Source organism: Polyodon spathula, chromosome 16 (genome assembly GCF_017654505.1).
Source record: "Polyodon spathula isolate WHYD16114869_AA chromosome 16, ASM1765450v1, whole genome shotgun sequence".
NCBI lineage: Eukaryota > Metazoa > Chordata > Actinopteri > Acipenseriformes > Polyodontidae > Polyodon > Polyodon spathula.
Genome location: NC_054549.1, coordinates 30,765,146 through 30,792,396, shown reverse-complemented (window position 1 = coordinate 30,792,396; position 27,251 = coordinate 30,765,146). Strand labels below are relative to the sequence as shown.

The window sequence follows — 27,251 nt, the reverse complement described above, 5'->3', positions numbered from 1 at the left end:
TTCTTTTCATGCATGAAAAGGGTAAAAACATACCTGTATACAGCTACTGGAGACTGAGTGATCTTTTGGTTATTGTGAGCCAAAAAAACATTAGACTTACAGACTGGTGCTGACAAATTTGCTAAGATGAAAGCGAGACGATATTCCCTATATTTAGTTTATTCATGATTATCTGTGTAAACATGTTGTTTTTAACACTCTGAAATAAGGAGTTAGACTGCATTCTTACCCCTGGCTCTTTTTGTAAAGCCCATAAAATACATGACATTTCTTTTTATTTTTTTCAATGATCTGTGTGAAAGGATAGCGTCACAGCCAAGGCTAGTGTTTAACGATGCTGTTGCACACTTTTATTAAACATAGAACAATGAAACAAACACAAAGGCCAAAATAAAAGGTTTAAACAAAGCTAAACCACACTTGTACGCTGAGCATTCGCCTTCACTACTAAGCTACGTTTGACGCACAAATCACAAAAATAACACACAGGTTACTCACCCTGATTCCCTCTCCCAAAGAAAGGATTTCTGGCTCCTTGGATCTGTGGCTGGAGCTTAATCATCAACTTTTCAATTATTCACTCCAGCCACATTCACAAGTAGAGTTGGCAGGAAGAGATTAACTCCTTCCCTGTCAACTCAACACAAGCCATGTACAGGGCCTCTGCCCTGTCACACTCTGAAATGAGTAGTCTAATTAGTGTCCCTAGCAGCTACTCTAAAACAATTTTTAAAAATTATGTTGTATCACTGTTTGTTTACATTTATACTTAACTGTGATATTGGAAGCTGGTAGCAGACAATTCGGTTAGCGTTAAAGCATCTACCCACTTTTAAAACAAACGTTCAGTGAAAACGACAACCCTAACCTTACACATTTTATACAATAAAATGAGTCTTAGTAGAACGACATTTCCGAGTTTGTTACAAACCAGTGCCATGCTTTAAAAACATTTGCATTGTGCATTTATTATAATTTATTTTAAGAATAAGAACAATGTTGACAAAGCGTGGCATGCTATCTCGTTGTCTCATTGTAAACTGGCCCAAATACTGCCTCAATACTCTCAATTATAATGGTATTTGGGACAGAGAATGTTCACAGTGTTGACACCCCCCAGTATTTTTCTGAAATGATGCCCCTGAAGGCAGCAGCCCCACTTTGTTTCCTCAGTGGTTTACTTCAATCTCATATAGTTGAGACTTACCTCTTTCCTGATCTCATGAAGCTTCTTTCATCCTCCTCTTGATGGGTTCTCTCACCCAGCCTTGGTTGACCTCTGGCAGCTGTCAGAAGTCTCAACTTGGGCCACAAGGCAATATCCTTTTCTGCACTTATCATTTCCTTAAAGACATTTTAACGCTAAATCATTCTGTCACCTCACACACTATCTATAATGCACTAGAGCTAATAACCTGAGTACCCTCCACAATACCCAATAGTTGTAATAAAATAACATGAAGTACCTCTGTGTATTACGAGTACATTTTATATAATATCTAATATCCAAATGTCTGTCTTTATCAAGTATTAATGTCATTGACTTTGAAAGAATCCTGTTGCATATTTTACAAGTGTTTCTGTGTCAGGTTAGTATATCAAATATGTTATTGTTGTTGTTTATTGTAACATATACAGTGGCTCTCAAAAGTATTCACCCTCTTGGACTTTTACACATTTTATTGTGTTATAACATGGAATCAAAATTGATTTAATTACGAGTTTTTGCCACTGATCAACACAGAAAAAGTCCATAATGTCAAAGTGAAAAATAAAATCTACAAATTGTTCTAAATTAATTACAAATACAAAACAGAAAATAAGTTTCTTGAATTATATATATATATATAATATAATATATAACATATATATATAGAATATATATATATATATATATATATATATATATAATTAGTATATATTCACTAGTGAGCAATGTTAAAACAAACAATTTTCCCTTGATGAAAAACACATTCTTCTTTTAAAAAAAAAACAAAAAAAACAGTGTAGGCTAGTTATGTATTTTAGGACCCCAAGTAGAAATATATGGGTTAATTTGAGGACTTTCTTTTTCTTTTATAGAGCTCTTCCCTCAGGTTGCGGTTCTTGTCATTTTGTGCCATATTTATTTGTATTGTTCTTTATGTTTTCAGAGGCTGTATGTTGAACCCAATGTCTTAGTTGTTTGGATTAGTATATCTCAGAGAATGTTATTCATTGCTACTTATGGTCAGTGTTTGTACTACTTGACAGCTACTTTGATCTTTTTGAATTTGCAGATGTGGTAATGCATGTGGGTGGTGACAGCATGGCTCTGTGAAGCTATGTCACCAGATGGATGAGACCTTGCCTACCAATCTTTAAGAAAATACACTCTCATTACACAGTACAATGCTTCGCCAATTATTATAGACTCGATCTCTCGATTCCCAGATATCATCTACAGGATAGTGACATTTTGCTTCTTGTACATTTGTTTAATTTCATTCAGAACTGTACTGAAGACTATTCAATTGTTAATGATACTAATTGCCAACTTTTTTTTTTTTTTCTTCAAAGCAGACTGCAAGCTACAGTAGTCCATACGGACATTATGCATGTATGTTCTAGTTTTGAGGGCTGGATTGTCGTGTTCTGCTACAGCATAGTGTTGCTATTAACTGCAGCAAGATATTTTTAGAATATTAAGTATATAGCACGTTTAGCATTCCTGTGATGTTTGGAATATGTTTCCTAAAATAATCTTCAATATAAAGTACTGTATATGAAATTATTATGTGGAATTGAGTGTATATGTTCAACTTATTTATGAAGGTCTCTAGGTGGGTTTACTTTGCATTTATCATCTTTATGTGTTTTTAACCTATAAGTAAGAGAGCAGAGCTGCCTCCTTCATTATTCAAGTGAGTGATAGTAGTATTTTTGTCTCCCTTGTCTTGAATGACAAATGTTCAACAGACAAATTCTTTGTCAAAAGTGTATTAGTGGGGTCTATTTACAAAAAAAATATACTGAAATCAATATTTAAAATGCAATTAAGCATAGAGTAGTTTTTGCACATTTTCCATCTTCAAAACCAATTTTCATAAAACAACTATACAATCAGATTTGGGTCAGACGAAATGTACAGCATTTTAATTACAGAATAATCCTTGTTTTTAAACTTTATCTTGCTTTGCGTTATCATTTAAAGGAAGTGGCTATTGTTCCAATTGACAAGTACTGAATTATATACAAGAAGAGAATTACATAGTAATAGTAATAAGAGCAAGCAAGCTCTTTTGTACTGACAAGGAATGATAAAATACATGTTTATAATTGCATTGCGGTACTCTAGGGTCATGAGATATGCTGAGATATTACAACTGGATACCTAATTTACATCAGCAGCCATTGTAATATCCTTATATTTTGTTTTTCATAAATAATATATGTTAATGTTTAAATCTATAATCACCACCAAAAGGAAGAAATGTCAGGTTCTATTACACAAACAGCTAATATATATATATAGTATTTGTACTGTTATTTTTTTGTAATGGGGAGAAAAAGGGCACTTCTAATAGGCTATATTTTATACAATCAAAAGGAATTTGGTTCTTGTTCATTGCAGAATGTAGGTGTCCTTTCCTAATGGCATGCTCAATAAAATATGAAAGCACTGATACAACAGACTTGAATCTTTGTGGGACTGTCATTTGATTCAGTTAATTATTTATACGCAGGGATGTAAATTAATGTAAAAGAAGTTTAATTATCATTCATAATCTCAGCAGTAATATAACCCTCACCATTTAGAGCTTAGTGGCATGTGAAGAAGGCAATATGATATTGAAGCATTACAAAAACCAAAAAAAAAAAAAAATTAACTAGTGCACAGTATAAGGAGCCTCAATGGCTTTCTTAAAAACTATTTAGGAAAACACACACACACACACACACACACACACATATATTATCCTTCTGCTAATAGGAATCACTCACATGTTTTAGCTTTTGTTACTGCTTCACTATACATTGGTAGAAACTTGACACGTGATCTACATTACGTATTTCATTTTGCTTGTAAACCAAAATGTCCTTTATGTATTTATTTGCTGTTTTGATGCAAATATTTGGTTTTGCGCATTGTATTTCAGGATTTGAAAGTATTATTTAATTTTGCAGATTTATATGCAGTTTTGCAAATAAGAAGACAGTTTTTTAACAGTTTTTGTAACTCAGCAAATGGTTTCAATAAATGTGTTAAATTAATTGAGGAAAATTGTAACATGAATTAATTATTTATGAGAGCTGATTAAACCCCATAGAAAAAAAAAAAAACTAAAAAACTAAAAAAATGCTATTAAGACGTTTGTGAATTACAGTGGAATCAAGGAGCAAAGTTTTTTAGAGAGATAATAACACACCTCCAGCCTTAACTTCAGTTGTACCATCAGGCCATACTTAATTAACCATGTGGTATGGGCTTCAGGAGTCAAAAATGTGAAATGTATTTTTACATCATAGTGTCATTCACAAATCTACTTTGGCTAGATTCTACAATGAATGTGTAAATTCAAGATGAAATGAATGTGCATTTAACAGGGTAAGGGAGTTCTTTGTGAACCTGTGTGTACTGGAAACAAAACACTATTGACTTCCTAGTAGAAAAAAGTTAGTGATCATATTAGGTGAGGTCTTTCTCACCAGAATGAAGCCACCAGGCAGTGTGTCTCCCACATTATTGAGTGTCAGCGACCTGACCAAGCAGCTTTACATGTTCTTCACATCCAGAACTTTACAACGACAGAAAGACATCCTAGAAATGTCATTGTGGCCAACACTTGGTCACAATGGGATCTATTCAACTGAGCTATACAAAGGCATATCTAATACTGAACATCTGAGAATCAATGTCATGAAAATCATGCAAGTCTCTTTAGTGCATCTCTTACTGTAAAAATATGTAAGGCCAGAAAGACACCTGTTATTAATTTAAACAATAGTGGTGTTGTTATCGATTTAATGAGATCCAATGAAACAGTTGTGGAATGCATGATTCATTTGTGATTATTACTTTGGGATTTAATAGTTGAAACACATTTTTCCAGGTTAGCAGGCTGTTTTGCATTTTAAACATGAAATAAGATACATGACTAAATACTTTATATTTGCTGAAAAGTTAACAGCAACTGTCAACCCTATAATGCTGTAAACTTTGATTTTACCAAAGTGAAGATTGATGATAAAATGTGAGAGGGAAATGCAACATGGCAAATGGTATATGAGTGCCTGTTTTAGGCACAGTATTGATTATCGGTACTATGTTTTTTTTGTTTGTTTGTTTGTTTTTTTTTGCTAGAGAATAGAAAAACAAAGTTCAATATTAAAATATTCTGAGATTTTCCATCCTGCTGCAAACTATTTGTAGTGCAACTTTCTCTACGTTTATATGGTTTACTGTTACAATCCAGTACAATTATTTTTGTGTTGTGAGTCATATGCATGTCCAATATATTCCTGCAGAGATAGACATGAAAACAAGTTGCTGACTGTAACGTATTGTAAATAATTAATTGTAAATTAACTAAAACAAATCCGCTTTCCAATCGAATAGCATAAATAAGTGCTGATGGTTAAAAACAAAAGCTGTGAAATCTGAACAGTGGGGTTTTGTTGCATATGTCTGAAGAATGTGATCAGGAATGGTTCATAAAAATAAATAGCCCAATGGGTATCATTGATGCATTGATGTAAAGTGGATTATATATCTGCTAATCAAAAGACTGGTTACATCTTGTGATCAGTTGTCCTTTTATGCTAATCGTACTAATTCAGTGAAGCAATTTTTCTCTACAGTCTTATTTCATTAAATACTATTTTGAGAGAGCTGGTAATTCCAGTAAAACTGGATCTTAAATATCACAGTTGCTGAAATGTATTGAAACTTGATGGCTAAAAATAAGAAGCCAGTAACAGTCAGCCACTCTGGAGACCTGATGTTTGAGACATATGCATACAGACAGATATATAAAATGTTCCCTTATGGCCTCTGTGGCTTTGTATTCTCTTCATTTGGGTTAAATATCTGTAAAGCTGCCCTGTTGTTTCCTGCAACAGACCTTGAATAAAGAAATAAAAACCATCATCTCAAATAAACCCTAGTTCAGCTGTGATTTTGTGGTGCGTAAATACAGGGGGTGGTCTTGTAGCATTCTTGGAAACATTTCCATGTTTCTGGTAACATTTCTGCACAATGAGTCATAAATGAAAGATTAGTTCCCGTTCAGTTGGTTAGTGGGGATAACAAGTTTGTCAGCAAAACTTTCAAAGCGCGTGTTTCTGCATGCGAACCAATCGACAATATTTGATTTCCGTGTGAAACTGTAAGTAATTTATTATTGTTTTTCTTCACCGAGTTAATTCTGTATAATAAACATTTGATAACTTTTGCTATTTAAGTCATCAAATAAGATAGTACAAGGAACAGTTTGTGCACAATTTGTTGTTGGATTGTTTTAGTAAAAATAACGCTGCAGTTATTTTATTAATTGTTATTTCAATTGAACTAAACAAGTTGTACGAGTGTAGTGTCCAGAACTATACTGCTGCCCCTTTAAGTAATACAATGTAACCAGTACAGTAGTTGCGCAAAGGCAATGCTTCCAAAGGTACCACGAAATGTTCCTGTCAGGACAACTGATGAAGTCAGCACCTCACTTTTTTTAAAGTAAACAAAAATGCTTATTCACTGCCAAATATGTACTACTTTAGATGATGTGTAATGACTGCAGTATAGGATGCTGACCTTAAGGTTAGGGTTTCGGTGTAGGGAGAGGATTATTCACTGTTTTAGTAATAACTAATAAAGTGTGTGTGTGTGTGTGTGTGTGTGTGTGTGTATTAGTTTAAAATGTGAAAAAGGAAAACTTTTGTGTCGGTTTTGTTTTACTGAATATGACTTTCTAGTACACAGGTGCCTAAAGGGTTAATAAAGTGTTATAAATGTATTGACTTTTTTCCCAAATATTATTATGTTATACCAATTTCAGGGGTAAACATACCAATTTCAATAATTTCAAAATCTGCTACCTGGATTTCACATTCATTTTTGCATCTGGAGAAAGAAGTTAAAAAGCTTTTGAAATTGAGCTTCATTTCATAGCATGGCATTCTTATAAAATACATTTACAAACATTTGGCTTGCAAAGCTAGAGTTCTTGATACTTTTCTTTTGATTAAAAGTGTACATTAAAGTAAACTCCTCTTTTGGAAAAAAAAAAAAAAAACAACAAAAAAAACATTTTAGTGCTAAAGTGTACTACATAGCCAATAAGGTTTTGCACAGTAAGACTGCGCTCATAATGTTTTAGATAGAGCTGTAAAATAAGTGACACACATACCAGACCTTTATATGTCTATTGCAATAGCTGTTAAGCCACAATTGACAGGAGAGGCTAACTCTCTTCAGTTTTAAAAATCTCCTGATTTGATTAGCTTCATGCTTCATGGATGGTGCAGTGTTTAGACAATGTGAAATTTATAATTACTGGATTCTGCTAAATGGAAGCCCCCAGTAAGCCCCCTTAGTAATAGAATCATTAGCAGAAGGGCTGAATCCAAATAAGGTGAGACATTGCTGTTTTTCTTTCATGAATAACATCTTATTATACTAGTACTTTATTTTTTTTTAATCAGTGAATACGAAGAAATGTATTTATAGTATCATCTCAAATAAAACACAAGTCAACATCAGCCGCTCTGTCAATAGTATCTGAGCAGAAGTGTAACATTGCAGACAATCTATACCCAAGTGGTTACCTTTTCTAGCTGAATTCCATCCCATCAGAAATTTTCTGAGTGCTAGTTTCTTCCACAGAAACAATTGTTTAAAATGAGATTGAGAGACTGACTGCATTGTTGTTTGCATGGGAAGACAGGTTACTCTTTAAATGAATACTACCTGGAAATGTGCATCATACGCATTACTGGACATTTCAGTAGCAATTGTTTGAATGAGGTTTAGTTGCTAATGAATAAATAAAATAATTGGCTGCAACCACATCTTTTAGCTTGAGAACCACGTAAATAAAGGATATTTCGTGTTAAAAAAAAACATTATCTATATAAATGTTATATTATCCGTCATGTAAAAATAATAACATGAATTGTATTTATGGTAGCAGCAATAGAACACTAATGCCCGTCTTTTGTTGTTTGCATTAATCATGCTTAGTCATACAGAGCCAGTGGAACTGGTGTGCAGGGCAACTGTTTCCTCCTACTTAGTGCATGTCTCATGGCTGAGAAATAAGGTTAACTCCCGTGCTGCGAAAACCTGAAAAGGTCCTAATTATTATTCCAGGCTTTTTTCAAGGTTTCTCAATGCAGTAATGACATGCTTTTGTGTACACATCATTGGTTTATAACACACAGCTCTGGTCATCTCTCTGATACATCCTGTATATAAATAAGTATTCCTGTATAATTTGCTCCTGAAAAACCTTGGAAATGTGCTTACTGAATGAATGAATGTGCAGTTGCACAACATTCAGGTTTGTTTAGTTTGTTTTTAGCACTCCTGTAACCTTGGTGATGCCTTGAATGTCGTTCAATTGGCTGCTACTTTTTGGCTGAACCATTTTGTTTAGCCCTCAAAAACAGCTTGTCAAGCCTTAATTGCATACCTCTATACAGGCAGTGCTGATTATTTTAATTTGTTTTGTAGATGTCATCGTTATTTTTATTTTAAGCGCTTTACAGAGGTAGGCTGCGAACTGTGCATTATATGCAGAGTCACTTACAATAGGACATTGATTTAATATCTCATGCGCAGGAAGTTAAGTGACTTGGTCAGGGTCACACAGTGAGTCAGTTAGTGGCAAGGTGGGTTTGAACTGGTGACCTTCTGGTTTCAAGCCCTGGACTTTAACCACTGGACCACACTGCCTCTTTTTTTCCTTTGGATGGTTCCAAATTAAAGAGCTTTTCTTTCATTCCTTCTATACCTACATATAGGGCACATTTATGTTGCTGCAAAATTAATTATCCTGAGTGCAAGATTGTATATAATTAATAGGGTACATGTATACATATACAGTAACTGAATATTAAACGGTTAATACATAGTTATCACTGAGTATGATTGTGCTTGTGTTGTTTAGGCATGATTTGCTGGTTAATCATCTATTGCGGCAAAAGCTGTTTGCAAATTCCTGAACTCCATGTGCTATTGATTATATCCCTGTCTAAACACAATGGGCATCCCATTACAGGTATATTAACAACTTTAAAGCGATTTCTCAACTCTTGGAAAATAATCTTCAGATCTTAAAAGGACTATGCATATGAATTAGTGTTTGGGTGTTTGTTACAAGATATGCATTGCAATGTTGCTCTCTGTGCTGAGCTTCTATTCATTTCATTGAGCAACGATGTGTTCAGCAGATTTGGTGTATACAATTGAGGTAATCTGTTTTATCAGAACCTTTCTCTACCCGAGTTACATTTGAATGGTTCAAAACATGCGAGATAAGCCCAGAACTTTGGAAGTGACTCCATCCAAGTTAGCACATTAATTCAAAGCAATTCCACTTTATCATTTTAATCAGTAGGCCAGTTTATTGAACACAGTAATGGCAATTTACAATGTTTCTATAGGCTTGTGTTTTAAGGTGTCTTCCCATGAATATGTAAAGCCTTTGCTGAGTAGGTCTGATTTATGTGCTAATTGTTTGGATTCTCTGAGGAATACAGAATAAAGAAGTGTATTTTCTGATTGGGGTTGGTGCAGACACATGTGCTCAGTAGATAGCAGTTACGCATCTTGTCCCAGCTGAGACAATGATTTCATTATCACATAGCTTTAAATTCAACTCAGCTTGTTGATCAGTACACTGGGAGTGATGCTTACATTTGTAAAAAGTGACTGAACGTAACGAGTCTGTAAGTATATTTTTGGGTCTTGCATTATTATTATTATTATTATTATTATTATTATTATTATGATTGTAGGGAAGAACTTTTATAATACTATATAGGTTTTGTCATCTGGCTGACATCAGTATTTTCAATCTTTCTTTGATTAGCATACAAATGTACAATGGATATGGAATGCAAATGCACTCTGTTGTATATTCTTGTTCTGTATTACAGTTTTAGCTTTATGCACCTTTGCATTTGTTTTCTGATTAAATCTTGCACATTTTTCAGTATGGCAAAAGGAACATTTTAAATATATTAACCTGTGCAGCGTATTCAATAGAATACTGTACTTTAAATTAAAAATAAATACATAAACAAGGAGGGTAAAACACAGATAATATTTGGCTTTTTTTTTTCTTGGGTTATGCAAACCATTGATCTATAATGTATTAAATGTGATTCCCAATGTGGTTGAGAGCAACACAATACAAGGTTCAAAACATCTTGCCTTTCTGTGATTTAGTATTGTTGAACATTATATAGCCTACCATGTGCAGTCAGTTCAACTTCAAGAAATATTACAAAGTTTAGCGGTTCAGTCATGGAGATGAAAACAGAAATGAACAAACTAACACAATCTGGTTGCTTGGAACAATGTCAAGTTTTAGTTCTCGGTTGTGGTTGAACAACTGTCTTAATAGATCCTAGCAACAGGAACAAATGCATATTAGGTCACTTATACAGCACCTCACTAGTCTGTTTGAAAGTAAAGTATTATAAAGCTGGATCACTTCACTTTATCATATCATACGCTGTACGGGTTTTTTTTTTTTTTTTTTTTGTTGTTTTTGCATTTGTCGTTAGTTTACAGACGTATTCATTAATGGGTGACACATTTACAATCTCCACATACTGCAGCATTTTATAATGTAAGGCAATTGATGTGAGCAAGGCTTCGTTATGTGTTTTTGTTTTTGACTTTTGTATATTTAAAGGCTTACAGAATGGCATTGTGTGTAAATATATTTGATGAATGTATTTGTTAAAGGCATTCAGAAAATACTGTCTGTGTGTGTATCCACTTCCCATAATACTCCATCTAGCTGGACAGGGAAATGATTACCTGTATCAAAAGGAAACTGGTTTTATTTTAAACTTTAAGATCTTGAATTCTACTGCACATTCTCCATGGAAACCTGTCCTAACTCAACCAGATCATTGACATTATTTGGAACATGGACAATTAAGTCTCTTCGTAACAGTTTTATCCATGCATGGCATGCAATTGACACTTGTTTCAACGTGCAATGATTCCAATGTGAAATAAAATGTTTTGTCTTTCCTGTAAAAATAAGAGATGATTACATGTTTTCCATCTCTTTCTGTAGTGTATTATTATGACAAAAAGAAATAACTTACCCTGATTAGCACTAAATGTGGACCGTCTTGCCCAAAGTAACATTAGGTAGCCCAAGATAACTGGTAAACAGGGTCTGTGAAACCAACCAAAAGTGCCTGGGTACATAGTTGGCCTAGTTGAATGGTTTTGAGATTAATTTATGACAAGAGAGTTCTGGAATTATGCAGTTGGAAGACAGTAGCCTAGAATAAAGTTCATGTTATATAACAGGTAACTCAAAATGTCCTTGAGTTGTGTACGGTGCTCAAACAACCCACACAGTCTCAGACACTGTATACTCCACACACAACTACCAGCCTACCCCTTGTTATAATGTCCTCTGACTGCAGCTCAGTGAACCACCACTAGAGCACCATCTCCCTATACTGTAGCTGTCATTGTATCCACTCCTCCATCACTCCTTTACATCAAGAGTGTCAGTCATATCTTCACCAACAACGAGGTTCTCTGTGTTTTACGCTAGAGGGCAATACCTAGTTAGAAACTGCTCTGACTATAGATTAATATCAGGGTTCAGGTCACAGGCTAAAACTAATGAATAACAAAAGGGCAAAGCTAACTTCTAGCAAACTCTTTTGTGTAAGGCAATAGCTCAAAATAAATAAATTGTGCAGTAGCATATATCAATAAGTTAAGAAATGGATACATGCATTATGCATGTGCAGGTGGTTTTATGTTTTCCTAGTTATTATAAAAAGTAAGCTGTCGTTTTCTTTTTTTAAGGAAAGAAAAATATACGGTAGGCTACTATTTGCTTATGTCAGTAATAGTTAATAAAACAAAACTTGGGGTAGCCTACAGTTTGACACATAAAAACTGGATTTGATTTATATTTTCCCAGGACATTTGGCAGCTTTAACTTGAAATAAACATGACAAGAAAGGTTTGTTTTCATGTTTAAAAGCTGTTTATAAGCCACTTCTCTCGCACATTTTTTTAAAGAACATATTCTGTGGTAGAAAGGTAATCCTTATGCAGCAGTATGCGATGCACAGTAATATTATGACCTTGGCCAAACCGAACATGCAATGCAGTTGTTTTGTTTTCACACATTGCAGAGAAAAAAAAACACAATAATTCAGTGATAGTTTCTAAAGAAAACGGCAGGCATTTTTACTAAAGTGCATGTGTGTATTAGATTTGTCAACTCCTCGTTCTTAAAAAGCTCCACATGGGGTTTGTATTTGTCTGTGCAGGAGTGGGAACGCAGCTTTTGGAGCTTGAAACGACAAGTAAGAGAGAGTGAAAATGACCAGTAAATGGACCATCCCAGCTAAGTACTGAGCAGATATGCCAGTGTTGAATAATGAACGTGAGCGGCTTGAGTGTTTTAAGCCTGGAGGTAGCCAACAGGAATTTAGGAAGTGAAAGAGAACAGGCTATATTGTGATGCTGGCTTCTCTCGCTCTGTCTCTATCTCTGTATTCCCTCCCCTCCACTGACATTGTGTGTGTGTGGATTTTTTTATAGACCACAATATTTTGTTTTTTTGTATTATGACAGTTTGACTGTGTCCTTAAAAATGCATATTCCCTCTATTTGCGGGGTAGCAGCGTTGTTGCAATTGACCATGACCTCATGACATTAATATGAACCTTGTTTAACCGTTTGAAATCTACATGTTAAGCCAATGTGTGTCTACTTTAGGATTTTACAAGAAACACATGTCTTTCAAAATAGATTTGCTTGCTTTTCTTGGCGACCTTGTTCCTGCTGTTATCTAAATAAAAGAACCTAAAGGTATCCTATACTTTGTTCTGTGCCTTCTCTAGCACTGAACTGGCATAGTCGCTCTACATTCAGTGATATTTTGGAATTAAAGGCAGGTGTTTGTTGTTTCTGTACAATTTAATTTACAGAGGTTTTAAAACGCATAAATTATTTTGGCCATATAGATTAACCTGCTAGTTGATGTCACACTAAAGAGGCGCATTTTATATTTATTGTGCACGTTTGCACATTTTGGCGGTTGACTAGCAGTGATTTTTTAAAATATTTTTGTCAGAAAAAAATGTGGTTTTAAGCCGTGGTATGTATCGTGATGTCAGGTGACCACAATCTGCCTCCTACCGTACTGTTGTTCTTTTCTTTCAAACATTTCTTGCTATATGAACTCCATCTGTTCCAGCTATTACCTCTTGGTAAAGCATGCCAAAAGATACAAGGGTGTGTGAAATGAAAAGGGAACTAAAAATAAATCATGAGCACAACTTGGCAACTAATGCAGTGGGTTGACTCTCATGCCAATAATGAATTTGAAATGGTGGGTGTGATAAGTGCGCTTTTGAAGAACAGATCTAAGATCTAGATTTTTTTTTTATTATTATTATTATTATTATTATTATTATTATTATTATTATTATTATTATTAAGAAGCAATGCTGCTACAAGACTTTTGTTCTATGATTAAATGTTTTAAATTCCCAGTAACCCAACTCAAAACCTTTGACATACATCAATGCTAGTGGTACAGTATTCTATTTAATATGATGCTGGCAAGAAATCAATACTTGATCTTTAATCTCATTACATACAGTCATTAGACAGGGTGTTATTCCAGAGAAAATGGAAATGCTAGCTGTAATTTCTCATCATATTAAACATTGGACATTAATATGCAAGTGCTGTGCTTTTCAAATAACAAAAGTATATTCTAATGAATGTACAGATGAGGAATGTATCCCTTCCTCCCTTCTCAGGAGAAGAGGAGACTGTTCTTTTAAATATGGTATATATAATATATATGGATAATATATATATATATATATATATATATATATATAGGAGAGAGAGAGAGAGAGAGAGAGAGAGAGAGAGAGAGAGAGAGAGAGAGAGAGAGAGATTAATTTGTAAATAAAGCGGTGCCAGGGCGCCAACAATGACAACAATACCATTCTTAAGAACCGTATATTCAAAATCATCCACATTTATTTGAAAGAGTGTTGTATGTAGTAGTGTTACATCTACATCATTCACATATAAAGTAGTAATATGTGCAGAAAAAGTAGTTGTACGTGCAGAAAAATGTATTCCAGGCAACAGCAGGACAATAGATAAATATACAAATATATGAATAAATAAATATTAAAAATATATTAAAAAGAAAATTGCACAGGAATAGCTGAGGTTGCATCTAACACAAATTTGCAAATTTCTCTTTTGACCAGACCTACAAGTTTCATTTTTAGTACTTCTTTAACACATCTCGCTCTCGCGTTATTTTCTCCTCGCTCTCGCGTTATTTTCTCCTCGCTCTCGTGTGATTTTCAGACACTGCGAGTTGGTGGACGGACAGATAGCTGTTGTATTTTCAGCAGTTTAATATCACTTAAACTGAGCAAATGGCAATACTACAGCAATGATTTTAATGTTAATATTGAAGTATAGGCTAAAGTATTTTTTTTTCATGTAAACTTATTGTTCTTTGTTGAAATGTATTCATTTTATCAAACAGAATACATTTTTTGAATCAAGTAAGCTGTACACACACAATGTATACACAAATTATTGTACACCAGATTAAGTATTTTTTTTTTTGTTTTTTTTTTTACTATACTCCATACAGTATAGGCCTATGTGTCTCTGGAAGTGGGTTTACCCTAACTCGTTGGTTAATTAAAACACAGCGTGGATTTTAAATATCCAGTAAATTAATTTATATGTGTGTAAGCAACAACTGATTTTCTTAATTTGTTTTTATTTGTTATACAAAAAATAGTCCACCAGGCTATGCTAGGATATGCTATTTTTGGTGCAACAATGGGAAACAAAATGATAAGTGTCTGGGAATTTCTCCTGGGGCAAACTGGAGCTGGAAATAGTGCAGGCCACAACATTGTTTCTCACAGCAAAAAAAAAAAGACCATTGTTAGGTCTGAAAAAGTTTATAAAGAAAGACACGCCCCCTCTTTATTTTTAATACATGTCTAGCATCCACCAAGAATGTAATTGCAATATCAGGTGACATCAATCACAGAGCGTAATTAATGTGTATTGATAACATTTGGTGTTACTTATATATATATATATATATATAATATATATATATATATAGATAATATCTAATATATATATCATATATATATAATATGGGAATAATTGCATAGTCTTTATACCGCCTGGTAAGGGCCATGGGGAAAAAACGGGCAACAAGCGAGGGTGGCATTAGAGTGAGGGTTAAAAAAAACAAAAAAACACACACAACTGTCTATATTTGCAATAAATTTTAACGTTTTAATTTTAGTTGTACAATTACAATATCTCCTGGTCATTTTAATAAAACATTAATCTTTTTAAAAACTATAGTACTAGTTCTTAAAACTGATGCTTTAGTTTGTTCTTAAAACTTTTGACTACGTACTTAAATCAAATTCAGTCTTGCAGTCAACACGTTTTAACGTACTTTGTTTGAATTGCTAGAGCAGTCAAAAGGTTACTTAACGATTCCGCTCCAATTTTGTTGTTGGCGGAATTGTAACCAAGATTATTAACCTGGCGCTAATAAAGTTGACCGCGTTGTTACTCCCTTATATGTTACGCATATAAATGTAACGATGCGGACTCCCTACCGGCGATATAATGGTTGAAAATAGCACTTTTTTCATGACACATTGGTGACATTTTTCAGATAATAGCTGGCGGTATGTTGCCAGTGACGTTATAAAGGGGGGACAGAATAACGTCTTAGGACAACTGTATGACATTATATATATATATATATATATATATATATATATATATATATATATATATATATATATATTATATACACACACACACACACACACACACACACACACACACAACAACATATACACAAGTTATTCTGCACCAGATTGTGTTGTTTTTGTACATTGTCACAAAACTATATACAATCATCACTCTGGTTACAAACGGTAGTGACATCTACCATCAGCTCTACAGTGACAATATTTATGAATCAATGGATTCTACCACCATGCATGAGCTTAGAGTTATAAACTGATACAGAATACACAGGTTACATCAAACACAGCGTATACCTTATTTGTACAGTACTGTATTGCGTTACTTAACTACTATAAAACTGGTACCTAATGTGTATGTTGGTGATCATATATAATTGTGCACAGCAAATTTTCCGGTACTTTTTTCTAAAGGCAGATCCTTGACTTAAGAATTAACTTTAAATAATTTACTTTACTGATGTCTTATGAAACTGCTTAAATGGCACACAACCACTCTAATTAAAGTGCTTGGGCACCAATGAAACAATATCTTTTTCATGCTGTATCAAGGCAATAATAAGCCATGCGGAATTTTTTTTTTCTGCGCCTTCAAGCAGTGTTGCCAATTTGGCAAATTTCTCGCCAAATCTAGTGACTTTAAGGGCTGACTTGGCAAGATTTGATGTCAAAAGCCTAGCTACAAATCTAGTGATTTCCAGGACAGTCATCTGAGAATTTAAGAGATGTAAAATTGGTAAAACGTTTTGATTATCCTGTATTAGCAACGTCCTTTTATTAGACTCACCCTAGGTGGCCGCCTGTTCTGCCGGCCCTGTTGACTTGATATTGAGCCTGTACTAAGAGGGCTATAGTCAGTAGAAGTATATTTTGTTGTAGAACAAAATCGGCCTCTGGACATCTGGACTGATTGCTGGCTTATAGAATGGTAAAAACACACAACTCTGTAATCCAAATATCTATGCCTGTTGGCTTTCCAAATCACACTGAAATGAATGTCCACATATTTCTGTTAAACTGGTTTAAACTGGTGGAGAGATTATAACAATTCTGCGTGTTGATTTGATGTCCAAGAACTAAGGGAAGTGTACCCTAAATTCATGTAATAGAGATGTGTGTGTGTGTGTGTGTGCAGTCAGGAAGTTAAAGGGACACAACAAATGCGTATTTTCGGAAAGGGATACAACAACTGTATTGCTAATTTTATAAGTACAATTGTTTAATACCTTTTAGAAAATGTGACTTTGAAAGCACCCTTCACTGGAGCTATACCATTAGATTAAACGCCATCCATTTCAACACCTGTCAAAAATGAAATGGTTAATGTCCTTCGGTGTAATCATGATTGCTGCCAATTACTCAACACAATTCCCTTGAAGATTGCTCATCATAGTGCTCCAGGTGCGCTTTTGTCAATGTAATGCTTTTAATGATGCTATTGACCATGACAAATTTATGCGAAGAATAGTTTTCACATACACAATTTTGTAAAGAATCTAAATTGCTTAAAATAACTGCAAAAACAAGTATACAGTTAAAGCAGTGTCACAGACTAATGTGAACGTTACTGCCATTAAAAAAAAAAAAAAAAAAGTATTGGTTACTACAAACTGCATGTAATAAAGAAGAAACAATGTAACATTTTTTGTATTGAGTAATATTTTTAACTATATCAAAAAATGAGACCAGCTTAGAGAGCTGACTGATAGCTCACAGGCAAAATTAGCCAAGATTTGTCCCACTTGGTATTTTGAACACCTGCGACCAGTGTGAGCTGGGCATAAGAATTATTATCACTGTATATTTCTTGGGTATATAAATTAATCATGGGGATCATGAACAACTACTTCAAATTTCTGGACTGTAACCAAGAAACACATCCTCCCAAAGGATGTCAAGCGACCTATGCATCATTAAAAGAAACAGTTTTGATTGTGTGAGCAAATAGTACTGTTGGCCTACTGTTGAATATGATCTTCTTGTCTAATGATAACCAAACACAAAAGATAATTTTACATTGACAACAACAATAGAAATGTATGACTTTTGGGTTCCTCTGGGCAAGACATACATTACCATGTGTGTTATTTCAGTTTGAATGGAAGTTGATATTATACAAAGGGAAAGGGGACAGATGACTTGTGTTAACAGAAATGAGCATGAATCACATCCCCTGAGCAGCCACATTAGTGGCTACTAGCCTGTGGGGCTTGTTAGACATCTACTTGAAATGTCTTTGAAGGGTGAGATGTTCTTCCAGCCAGGATGCAGTGAACTCTCTTTTGTGAAAGTTGTTGAATGTGAAGGTGGCACATTATTTTTGCTATATACATTTAGCATATACAACATTAAAACAAGTAATGAAAGCCACAAGCGCAGTAGAACACTCCGTAGAATGCTACTAGAGCTGTAGCTATGCATTGACCAAGCTTGATGCTTACACAATTTACTTTTGTATAAGGCTAGATTGATTTGGGATTAGGGCACTTGTTTTTAAATATTAGTTTACAAACGTTTTATTCTGCAGAAGATAAAGATAACATCTTCGGAGCAGCTGCATAGGCGTAGAAAATGTCTCTAGCTACAGACAGCCTTCAAAACCAGAATGTAGGAAATAAGAGCCTGCCAAAGACCAAGATACCAACCTTATTTCTTAAGATTTCAGCTCTAATGACTGGTGACAAATCACTCCACATTTTCTGATGGAAAACATTTGACATTATGAAAATTAAACATCATGGTTTACATAGTAGATATTTAGAATACTTTTTTTTTTTTAATTACTTTAATTTTTTTTTGCTTTATGAATGTGTGTCCAGATGTTACTCCTATCCTATGAATCGCATTTGAAAATGTTACTGGTAAAGAGGAACATATTGTTGATTAAAAATGTGCATTGTTTCCTGTAAATTCTGTAGTATAACCATGCAACAAACAAATGGTTACCTGAGATACCGTGACAGGAAATGAAGGATTAGTTAAATATCACTGAGTCCCCTGTTGGTGGTGGAAACTGTTATAGCACTTGTATTAAAAAAAAAATCTATTGTTTTCAGTATCTCTTATACAAAACGAAATCCCTGTTATTGACTGCCTCATCAGTAGGGTTAAGACTCATTAGACGTCTGTTGAGGAAAATGACAAAGAAAAGGCAGGAAGTTAACAAATAATAATAAAAAAGCTAATCTATAATCCTGATTTAGAAAATGAAAGAAGAAGGTCCTTGGGATTAGATTGTAGAAGTGCATAATCAATTCCATCAAAAATTCATATTTGGCATGGTGGCACAATATGGATTTCTCATGAGATTTAGTAAATACTAATAGAACCTTTATATCGAATGAGCTTTCTCGTGTGGTTAGTAATAAAAGGCAACACTTTGACACAGCCCCATTTGGTAACACTGTATATTGTGGTGCTGCTTATTAATATGTTATTCATGTTTATAAATATATAACACATGTTTAATAACTATGTTATATAGTTTTATTTATGCGGCGTATAACCATAGACAGAATTATGTTTTTATAAAGCGGTCAGTTCTTAGCTACCTATTCTACTTTGGGATGTTTAACCATGCAATAGGTATAGACAGAATTATGTTTTTATAAAGGGGAATTTTACAAAGGGAACTATTGAATATTTATAAACCATCCATAATGCTTTATTAACACTCTATAATGCTATATTATATATTTATAAAACACTAATAAGCAGCACCTTAATATAAAGTGTTACCACCCATTCTAATAAAATAGACCTGTAGAAAATCAACAACAATCACACCTTTCACACCTCCCCATGTACAAATTAGTAGTAACTGAGGGACTGGTTTTTTGTCTGGTTTATAGTTATGGAGTAGTATATTAAATCACATAAAGTTCTTCAGGGGATACACAATGTACATAAGTCAGATTTAAATATAAATATATGCTATTCTAATATACAAGCTTTACCATTAAACTAATATTGGTACCAACTGTATTCATTTCGATAAGTGCACTACTTATAGTGTTTTACACTGTACTGAATTCATCCTGCAGGGCTTTACACTATATAAAATAATACTATAAAGGGAATAAAACATATGGGAATATTTGACTTTCATAAATTGCCTACTGCACTTCTAATTTAGATCTTACTGCTGTGTGCCTGAAGAGAGATTGTTTTGGGCTTCTATTCTTGATTGACATTTATCAGAAGCTATGGGAATTAGTTGCTTGGGCAGATGCTAATAAAAATGAGATTAATTGTCTTAAGCTTGGAGATTTCTCAGAGGTTTGATAATAGTTTAAGACAAAGAATCAGATATTTCTGATTCTGTGTGTTTCTAAACAGAAAAAGCCACATTCAATTCCGTTATAACTGTAAACGTTTTATTCTAATTGTAAGATTTCCATACGCCATAGAATTGTTTTCTCATTAAATACTAACACATAATAATAAAACATAACACAGTGTCTGATTATGGTGCTTCAATGTATTTAACTTCATGTTGTACTTCATAAACAAATGTGTCCAGTTTTGGATAAAAATAAATAAAAATAAACGTACATTCAAACACAGTCTTTGTTTGCTTAGCTATATAGCACATGTATAGATTTAATTATAACTGCAGCATTGTGTGTTCAATAATTGTGGCATCTTCAAGTACTTTAGAGAGTAATATAGCCTGTGTCACACTTTTACTTTATTTTACTCTGTATAAGTTACTTTCAGGCAATTATGCAATACATGATATATTACATTACCAGATTGTAGCAAGTAATAAAGAGAAAATATGTAAAATAGTTTCAGGGAAAAAACAAACATTGCTCTTGGCAGTGATTTGTACTAGTTTTTGATGTAATGCTTTAAATGTTTTTTTTTTTTTATTTCTTTGCTCTTAGGATATTGTTTCAAAATCTAAGTACACTAAATATCAGTGTCAGATGATCTCATCCTCTGTTCCTACCTTAGGCATGCTATCTTGGCTTGAATGTATTTGAATGCTTGAATTATGTATTAATCACCAGCCAATTTCTCTATACTTGAACAAATTGTACAAGATTGTATTTTTCATTATCCATTGCCCTTTTTTATTTTACAGATAAAAGGTACTATTTGCAGAAGAAATTTTCTGTTCTGTGGTGATTGGATGGGAGGGATCTTTAACCTTGGACACGGAAGATGTTGTTACTATGGAAACTGCTAATACTGTTGTCATTCAAGGACTGCCTTGCAGGTACAAGGTCCCACTCATTATCTTTGATTCAAAACATTATCTGCATACTTTCTTATTTATTACAGTAAGAATCAACCTGCTTTAATACAGCCATCTACAGAACTTCACATCACATGTACATTTTAAATCAATTTAAAAAAAAAAAGGTTTACTTATTATTATTTTTATTTTTTTGGATGCTTCTCGAGCCTCCTCTGTTGAGAACCACACTTCATATTAGCTGCTAAGGTATAGTTTTGTAGTGAAAAGTGGAGTCAATTCGAAAGATGAAAAGACTGACAAAACTCCACAATGTTTGATATTTATACCTTTGTAAGCAATTGTTGACTCCCATTTGTTTTACTTCTGTCCAGTGATAGGGGTTTCCACTCTATCATTGCTCATTCCCTCAGTGGGGGGGTGGGGGGAGTTGCATACCACGCTGTACCTAGCAGGGCGCATCCATCTTGTCTTGCAGTTCCCCTCCCCTATCACACATTATCTCTGTTAATCTGCCTTTTGGCATTTAGCCCATCACCCATCTGTGACTTTGAGTCGTGTTAGGCTATGCAAAACTGCACATAGCTGGTTTTACAGATGGGAAATGAAAGAACTGGAAACTTACACAACACTGTATAGAAACTTAATATAAAAGCGTATCAAAGCAAGTGAATTAGTAACCATATTAAAACGACTATAAAAACACATTCACACACAATTTAAACATAATGATTAAAAACAACTATAAAAGACACAAATACACATAATGTAAAACTTATAATTAATAACTTAATTCTTCATGCAGAAAGCCATGACTACAGTTTACTTTGAATATTCTGATCAATGTGAATTAAAGATTGCTAAATTACAAGCTTGGTTTTTTCTCACCCAAACTAAGTTGTATTAATATCAGTCAAAATTGTTATAATAGTGGAAAACACTAGTGGAGGCTTTGAGTAAATTGTTGATGCTCATAAAATTGATATCTGTTGTAACTCCTGAATGTGTGTAAGACTTTTACACAGCAGTGTGTGTGTATATATATATATATATATATATATATATATATATATATATATATATATATATATATATACATGGTATTCTCTCTCAGACAATGTCATATATATTTTGATCACCACCTTTGTTCACTGAGAAAGGAGACATAGTTTAAAACTTAGACACTGTATTAGATTTATTAGCAATAGTGCATGTTTTTTGGAATAAGAAAGCACATTTATAAGTTTTTATATTTGTTTTCTTAAAATACGTTATACTATATTGTTATACTATATTGTTACTGTATATGTTATTGTATATTTGATTTAAATAATACTGTCTTGCTAAACACTAAATACAGTATATTGTTATATATATAATCATGGTTGTACTTTGAGCTATGAAGTGTCATATAATTCCTTACTAGGTATATTGAATACTTTGCCACTTTATAGATTATGAATAGTATATATAAAACGCATCACTAAGCATGTATGGGTTCAAATTTACTCTGGTGTTCCTACATTTTCTGATTTGTTTACAAAGATGATAATAACCCCACACTAAAAACACCTCTGATTTCAACTAATTCTGTAGAGAAAGTTTACAACACCTTTACATAAAATGTGAGGTAGCTATAGTTGTGTGCATTTAGCACTGTACTGTAACTCAAATGTAATTGCATAATAGATCAGTTATAATATTATATGGAATTTGTATTAGTTGTACAAATCAATCCATTCTATATTTCATACAATACCTTATTTCTATCATGTTCATGCAAATATAGACTGAGGTCTTCTCCTTGCTCTCATAAAAAGTCCTTTTAACTATTAGCATTAATCATCTTTTATTACCCCAACTGCACATCTATGATTCTAGAGACATATAACATTTTGAAATAAACCTGTGAAGAGTGTTATGCATCTAGTGAATTTTAATTTCCCTAGTGTTCCTTTGTTCAATGAGGCAAAATCACCTCTATGTTAGTTACTATGCTTCTTTAAACAGAAACCTTTATAGCTCCCTTTGGACAGAGTTCGCTTTGTATTAGTGGAGTAAATTAACTTCCTCAAGGGACCTGCAACATGGCTGCTGATAACAATGTCTAGATTTGTTTTATTGAGTATTTTGTACCATGCACTAATACAATAAATGCCAATGCTACATCTCCAGGGTAAATTGCATTGGTTGCATTTCTATATTGTTCACAATATTACTGTTGTTGATGTGAAAAAACATATAGTGGTTGCACTGATAACAATACATACACTACTTGAAACAAAACAGATTTAACACATTATACTGGAAATTGAACTAATTGTTGCTTCCTATATACTATATATGTTTTATGAGCATATATTTTTAGTCAGATGGAATGGGACTTGTATTTAGATAGAAATTTGTCACCACAGGACATTTGGATAAGAACTTTCTGCAAAGACAGTAGTGAAATCACCCCACAGTTCAATTAGGATTGTATTTTTTAAATAACAAACATTTGCAATAATATGTAGTACAATTCTTTGAAATGTGTTGAAACATGTGGTATACAAGTTTTTTTTCGGTAGAAATTAAATTAGTTCTGATTTCTCATGTAATAAAGATGTGATGTAATTATCAGGTATGTTACCTTTGCAGCTTAGGGTTTGTTTTGAACCCCTTCTAATTTGACTTTCTCCTTATGACAGCTCTTTCTAATTTTATATCACTACAGGCATGTTCATCCTATCAAAGCAGACTTTTCCCTTAAATGTATTTTATGGTTTACTGCATCTAATTAAGTGTTTCCATTGCATACACTAGGGTTAATTAATTCAAGAAAATGACATTCTGATCAAGGTTAGAAGGTAGATGTAATGTTTAGCACAGATGTTGTAGGATTTGACTATTAACCCTTGCTTTTAGGCTCCCTGACAAATATCTCTCAATGAACACACTATTTATAGTTATAACTGAATACAGTTCCCTGTTCTGGCCACATCCATATTGAGAGTGTGGTTTTCCAATGTATGTATTATGAAACAAACATTACCAAATAACTCATTCTTAGAGCTTATGGTACCACATAGAAATGCTTACCAATGATAATATTTCTGACCCTGCTCTTAACATTTGCCTGTAAGCATTTGTTAAGGGTTGTTTATTTTTACTGAATTATGACATCAATTAATCACTTTCCTGCTCTTGGCTCGGTGTTTTTAGAGATATTACTCATCTGGAGTGAACCTCAGCTAGGCTTTTTCGGACATGGCCAGCAACGATATTTAAGTCTATGTGGGGTTCTATGGATGTTAAAATATTGTTTTTGTTCAAAGTAAAAACAATTGATCCAAAAAAAAAAAAAAACAATAAATTAAAAAAAAAAGCCTTTCCAATGTTCTCACCGTGTCTTAAAATATTAAATTGAACCCATTAAATCCTTAACAATTTCCTAATGCACTTAATCATTTATTTATGTAATGAAATTAGCTTCCTACCTGGGAAACAGCACTTGGTTACAGAACTTAAATTTTACAGCTCTTGTTTGTTTCTCATATCTTGTTTTTGTATAAGTTTAGCCGGTGATTTTGCTCATGTAAGAGCCAGGTTAGTTAACTACATTATTATAGTGTTCAGATCAACAGGTAATTAAAATGAATCGCCTTGAGCTGCATTAAAAAGCTCATTGAAACAAATGCAGCTTTAGACTTGTCAAACCTAAACTCTGCTGCAGTTCTCAGAAAAAAGCTGTTCTTAGAAACCTCTCTCATAAGTACACTTTGAAATAATAATTAATGTATTATATCTATAGGACATCCAAAGAGCGAGAAATTAAGGGTATCCCATTGGAGTCTTGTCAGGAAGTCCATTGCTCAAGGCAAAGTGGAGATTAATTCCCTTGTTAGCATTCGTATGCACTATCAAGCAGTATACACTTTGTCCTACTCAAGGTTACAAACCTGTAAAAAATGAAATTAACATTATTCTGACCAAAGGGTTGTGGTGGTGGTGGTGGTGGGCGGGGGGTCTTAATTAAAAATAAATCTCTTATACAGTAGTATACATTTGAATAGACAGCTGTTTAAAAGGAATGTTAACCATTATTGATCACCAGCTGCTAAAATACAAGTTTGAATTATGCTTTATTTCCTTTGCGAGTAAAATGCTTTACATAAATACAGATATACAATGCTACTCACCAGCTGATTCACACATTATCATGTGTAGTGTTCTAAAGCTTTCAGACTATAGATGAGTTGTGGATACTGAAACCAGCATCTGGGTTACCGTGGTACACTTCTTAATCAAAAACACCACATAGTCTATAGTATAGAGAATACTGAGAAAACTGTATATAACTCACAGACATTTTTCCAAAAAATTGTAAAAATGTGCATAATATAACTTTAACATCCGGTTACTCTACAGCACAACCTGTGATTAACGTCAACCCAAACATATTTGTAACAGTCGCAGAATCATTACAATTCCAACACACATCCCTAATTGTTCAATATTGAACTTAACAAGTAAAGACAATTACTGTAGTCTCAATAGTCTCCTTACCATCGAACACAGGATCTATTAAGCCCCATTGAGATCTATTTGAGCCTGCTGTCACCACTATCTATACCTATGCTGTGTTGAGTGTGACATGCTAACACTAATGCCAGGCTGTAGACAAGCTATAGTAACAGATGCTGCCTCACACTGTTTCGATTGGATATGGGTCCTGCATACCACTGACTGAATGGATTTGTGGATGTTCCTACACATTGAGTGGGCTGAGGTTTATGATTGGTTTCCAAAGGTTTCCAAAGGTCCATTGGTTTTAAAGCAGTTTCTGTCATGCAAGTTGTAGAGTAATTGTGTGATTGGGTGAGCCCAGTTGAGGTGTAAGAGTAGACTTATTCCATGATAAAATCGCTATGATAATACCCTTTAAAAGTGTACCTTAATAAAAGTTTAATGATTCATAGTGAACGCATAGAGAAGCATAGATAAGCATTTGACTATACGTTTGCTAGTTAAAACCTTGAGAGTAACATTCCTGGTACTTGCAGCGTTGCAGCCTGCAAGTATATTTCAGCCACATATTGAGTATCTCCAATATTAAGACATTAAGGGTATATATTGACTCAAGGCGCTGTAGTAAACCCAGTAAAGAAGTTATATATATGATCTCAATTTGTGGTTTGCCACGCTAATTGCTTTGAAATGTTTTTTTTTTTTTTGACTGATTGTCTTCATTTGTTAGCACTAACACTTGCTGTAATCTAATCTAAATTGTTTTTCCCAACGCAGAGAGACATGCATTACACGGACCAGTGTTCACACAAGAGCCAAGTGACATTACATTTCCTTTTGATTCTGAGAACAGGAAGGTGTTTATTAATTGCAAAGCACAGGGAAACCCACCACCAGAATACAGGTATTGTATTTATCCTTTTCAAGTTCTGCCTCTTCAGTGCTATTAAATTGATTGTAGATTATTATATTGCTGTGTTTTTGAATTTCTGTATTATATCAGTGAGTTTAATAGGTACCATTAGATAACACCTACTTTTTAAGACACAATCAAGGTTAATAGATTCAATATATGTTGTAGGATATTGTTAGCGCTAATGACTTAGCATGATTTTATTATAAAAGTGCATTTAAGAGCAGAGGAGCTGGTTTTAATGATAGTAGATTAGTGGATTTAGGGATGCATGTCTATGCTGATGACACCATACACACATTGAGAAATACAGAGTGTAGCAAAATTAAAGTACAGCACAGAAAATAAAAAAACTCCTATTATGCAATAGCGTTTTAAGTAGTTACATATTATGTATTCTAAATGGGTTATTTAACATCACAAGCATGGATGTATTCGCTATAGGATAAATGGTCCATGGTAATAATAGCAATAATAACATGAAAATGTAAGCCAATTTTTATGGATAAAATATGAACAATCTCCACATATTTGAATAGGGTCATTCATAATTCATGATCTAACAATAATTAACAC

At 33.6% G+C, this 27,251-nt stretch overlaps 1 protein-coding gene across 1 annotated transcript in view; it reads left to right on the top strand.

The window, feature by feature from the left end:
• LOC121328214 (contactin-4-like) overlaps positions 1–27,251 on the top strand; it is a 79,151-nt gene that overhangs the window by 18,975 nt on the left and 32,925 nt on the right. Inside the window, exons 2-3 of the mRNA XM_041272763.1 lie at positions 21,140–21,274; positions 26,540–26,666. Of these exons, the coding sequence (XP_041128697.1) occupies positions 21,220–21,274; positions 26,540–26,666 (182 nt within the window). The 5' untranslated portion in view covers positions 21,140–21,219. The remainder of the gene's footprint in view (positions 1–21,139; positions 21,275–26,539; positions 26,667–27,251) is intronic.